Below are 4544 nucleotides of genomic sequence, written 5' to 3'. Positions count from 1 at the left end.
TAAAACTATTATTTTATTTCAAAATGTAATACATGTACAACACAAATATCACACAAATATACACATCTATAATTTCTCTATCTATAAATGCACTGCATTTGTTAAAGGCTTCATTCACATTGGACATTGGTTTGTTCCGTGCCTCTCACGCCATTCTCTCAAGCATAAATAGTCTCTTGTTATATAATGTTCTCCAGCATGATGAGAATGGTTCTGTTATGGCCTGCTTTTAGTGTTCCCTGAGTTTGTGGATAAGGAGTTCTGGTTCTGGTTCTTGCTGTTGTGTTTCACGGCCTTCTATCTGCGGTTCACCCTCAGAGAATCAACGCCTCGCATCTTCAGACAGTCTTTGCTATCCTTTATCTGGGGGGGAAAAAGCACATTTTTGGGGACAATTAATAAGAGAACAATTTCCAAATGGCACTGCATATCACCACAACCAACAACAACAACAAAACATAAACAACAGTATACAGTATATGGTAATAATGATGACGATGATGACAATGATTATAATGATGGCGATGCTGATTATAGTATTAGCGCCACTGATTTAAGGTTACTTAAAGTGTATTACATAAATGTAATACTATTCTGTTATAAATGTGTATTGAATATTGCATTAGGCATAAATTCAAATCGATTAAAAAACTTGTGCAAACAATGTATGTTTTATTTTTACAAAATAATAGGCTATCCTATATATTTTCAATATTTTGTTCTTCAAAATGCTAATACATGAAACAATGGCAGTGGAATAAGGAGGCGTCATCTTGAGGGAACACCGATGAACAAATTCAATATCATTGAATTAATTAAAACACATTGTAAAAGAAAAGTTAAAGAAATAGTTCAATCACATTTATCAAATTTAGGGGTCGCGTTGACCCCTCAGTATGGGCATAATGACGCCTCGTGCGAAGATGAGGGAAATATTGTTTTACGCGCGAAGATTTCGATACAGAATAGAACAAATAATAATTTGGAAATGTCAATCAGTGTCAAATGTAAGTCTTCCAAAAACAAATAATTCCCTATTACTTCCCAACAACGTGATAGGCAGGGCCTGTCTATAATTGGATTGCTATTTGCCTGACGTTCAGCCATGTTTTCAAGCTATTGTTTTCTTCACTGATCTAAACCTTTTCCACTTGAATTGTGGACAATAATATTTAATATAACGCATTGAATTACCCCTTTTCTTTGGTTTCTCAAACAGAAGGTGCAGATGGTGCGAGGCTGCTTTCCTCTGCTCTCTCCTTGCGCGTAAACCGCGCCAAGACAAGGTTGTCCATCTCCATTCCCGTCACGGAGCAGCAGGGTGTTGGCGAGGTGGGAGATGTAGCTTGATGCTAGGCGAAGCGTCTCAATCTTGGAGAGCTTTCTGTCCACTGGCTCAGTGGGTATTAGAGTCCGAAGTGCAGTAAATGCAGTGTTGACACTTTGGGTTCGGTCGCGCTCCCTGGCATTGGCTGCGTTCCGCTGTTTCACAATGACAACACTGCTGCCTCCCGACTTTAGAGAAATCCTCCGCCGTTTGTCCGCGGCTGCGCAGCATCCATAGCTCTGATCCGAGCTGCCATCGCTCTCGCTGCGGTTCTCCTCGTCCTCGGACATCATACTCAGGTCCGGGTAGCTGATCAGATGAGTCGCAATTGGCCGCAGCATGGCAAAGGTCATCATCGAAATGTTTTGGGTCTGGGTCTCTAAAACGATGGCCCAAGAAAAATTAAGAGGAGCAAACAAATCCCTAAACGAATGAATCTTCTATGCATGCATCTTGGTGACCTAATGTAGACTTGGCCTATGTCTAAAATAGGCCTATTGGTAGTTCCAAAACGTGTTAGAAATGTCTAGTTTTCCTCAGCCACGTGTTTTTTCAAAGTCTTGAGCATCTCATAGTCAGTGTACCGGCCCACATAGCTCTTATAGTTGGATGGGAGGAGTTGTTCAGTGCATGGAATGTTCAGCCTCCAATCGAGATGTAGGCCCTATAACCAGCCTATTGCAGTCTACTACAGAAAATACGATCTATTTTTCATCATCTATTTTTCAATTGCCTGTATTGTCTATTTAATTGGATTTAATTGGATTTTAAAGTGTTTAATAATAATATAATTAATAGGCCTGTAATGATAGTAATACCATTTATTATTGTCAATAATAAGTAGCCTGGCAATTCATATTTTAATACAATAAGGCTGTTATAGTCATGCATGGTAAATGTATTATTATTATGCATATCACAGTTTAAAAGTAAAATTTCTAAAACTTTTGGTAACCCTTTACATTAAGGTACAATTTAAAGGTGGCTGTAAACGGTTTATATGTTATGTTGTTGACAGTAAAAAACAAGGTATGTATGTATCTGATAGATCACTAATGAACCCTTATAGGCCTAATTAATTGTTTCAAATAAGGACAATAAAGATGGCACTGACTGAGAAGGTCAACATCTTATGAGTTCCAACCTTTCCATATAGTGACTTTTATCTTGTTTATCTTCACTTTTATTTTTGTACAGAAAGTTCATATGATTATCACATTTGACCGCCAAGCACTTCTGGACATCAGATCGCCAAGTTTCACCTCAATTTCGAATTCAAATACATCTTCAACTCCAAATCAGCTGTTCCACTGTTCATACTGGATCCTATTATTTGTTCCATGGGCTACCAAAACGCTGCAGGTGTAGACGCCGGAGATGAGGTGGAGTCCTAGTGAAATCTAGGCAAAGAGAAAACTGAACGGCGCTCCTCTCCGTTCTATTGGCAAATGTTCAGTCACTCGAGAATAAGATGGATGAGCTTCGTTCTAGTCTCCTATCAGAGAGATTTGAAAAACAGCAATATTATATGTCTTACTGAAACGTGGCTGGATGATGACGCTATGCACGTAGTACTCAGTGGATTCTCCATGCAGCCGCAGGATCATACGCCGGCTTCGGGGTAGTCAAAAAGAGGTGGAGTGTGTTTTTCATAAATAACAACTGGTGTTCTGCTTCAAGTGTGAAGGAAATCTTGAGCTTTTGCTCACCTGATGTAGAATACCTCATGGTAAGCTGCAGACCGTTTTATCTACCAAGAGAGTTCGCATTCGTAATTATCACAGCTGTCTACATCGCTCCACAAGTCAATACAACTCTGACACTCAACAAACTGTATGGGGCCATAAAAAAACAAGAAACCGTTCACCGAGAGGCAGCGTTTCCGGTGGGTTAAGACTTTAACACGGGGAGACTTAACACGGGGAGACTTAACACGGGGAGACTTAACACAGGAAGACTTAACACGGGAAGACTTAACACGGGAAGACTTAACACGGGGAGACTTAACACGGGAAGACTTAACACGGGAAGACTTAACATGGGAAGACTTAACACGGGAAGACTTAACACGGGAAGACTTAACACGGGGAGACTTAACACGGGGAGACTTAACACGGGAATACTTAACACGGGAATACTTAACACGGGAAGACTTAACACGGGAAGACTTAACACGGGGAGACTTAACACGGGAAGACTTAACACGGGAAGACTTAACACGGGGAGACTTAACACGGGAAGACTTAACACGGGAAGACTTATCACGGGGAGACTTAACACGGGGAGACTTAACACGGGAAGACTTAACACGGGAAGACTTAACACAGGAAGACTTAACACGGGAAGACTTAACACGGGAAGACTTAACACGGGAAGACTTAACACAGGAAGACTTAACACGGGGAGACTTAACACGGGAAGACTTAACACGGGGAGACTTAACACGGGAAGACTTAACACGGGAAGACTTAACACGGGAAGACTTAACACGGGGAGACTTAACACGGGAAGACTTAACACGGGGAGACTTAACACGGGAAGACTTTTAAAACCGTCCTACCTCACTTTTACCAACACGTCTCCTGCGCCACTAGGACTTCTAAAACATTAGACCACTTTAATTCCACCTCATCCTCCCTTTAGCAAATCTGACCTTGACTCCATTCTTCTGTTTCCTGTTTACCAACAAAAGTTCAAACATTAAGTACCTGTGATGTACTCAATACAGAAGTGGTCAGAAGAAGCAGAAGCAAGGCTACAAGACTGCTTTGCTAGTTCAGACTGTGATGTGTTCTGGGATTCATCCGATAGCATTGAGGAGTTTACCATAACAGTCACAGGCTTCATCAATACGTGCATAGACAATGTTTTCCCCACAGTGACTATAAGAGCGTATCCAAATCAAAAACCATGGATTACAGGCAATATCCGCACTGGGCTAAAGGCTAGAGTTACCGCTTACAATGAACGAGAGACAGACATGGATACATACAAGAAAGCCCGCTACGACCTCTGACGAGACATCAAACATGCAAAAGGACAATATAGGAGGAAGGCTGAATCCTATTACACCGGCTCTGACGCTCATCGTATGTGGCAGGGCTTGCAGACGATAACGGGGGAAACAAAGGGAAACCCAGCCATGAGTTGTCCAGCGATGCAGAACTCCCAAACGAGCTAAATGCCTTTTATGCTCTCTTCGGGGAATATAACACTG

General features: G+C 41.4%; 1 protein-coding gene across 1 annotated transcript; it reads right to left on the bottom strand.

Moving 5' to 3' along the window:
- On the bottom strand, nt 1-1919 carry tcf15 (transcription factor 15). The gene is made up of 2 exons (XM_035737986.1): nt 1195-1919; nt 1-363 (listed from the first exon to the last, which is right to left on the bottom strand). Exons 1-2 carry the CDS (start codon nt 1681-1683, stop codon nt 298-300), a joined length of 555 nt encoding a protein of 184 aa, XP_035593879.1. The 5' UTR covers nt 1684-1919; the 3' UTR covers nt 1-297.
- Nucleotides 1920-4544: the final 2625 nt, after the last annotated feature.

Source organism: Oncorhynchus keta, chromosome 27 (genome assembly GCF_023373465.1).
Source record: "Oncorhynchus keta strain PuntledgeMale-10-30-2019 chromosome 27, Oket_V2, whole genome shotgun sequence".
Taxonomy (NCBI): domain Eukaryota; kingdom Metazoa; phylum Chordata; class Actinopteri; order Salmoniformes; family Salmonidae; genus Oncorhynchus; species Oncorhynchus keta.
This window is presented reverse-complemented; position numbering and strand designations above follow the sequence as displayed.

Coding starts and splice junctions, on each gene's coding strand:
- tcf15 (XM_035737986.1), bottom strand. CDS start 1,683: ATGATGACCTTTGCCATGCTGCGGCCAATTGCGACTCATCTGATCAGC. Junction 364..1,194: donor TGAGAAACCAAAGAAAAGGG/GTAATTCAATGC, acceptor TTTCCCCCCCAG/ATAAAGGATAGCAAAGACTG.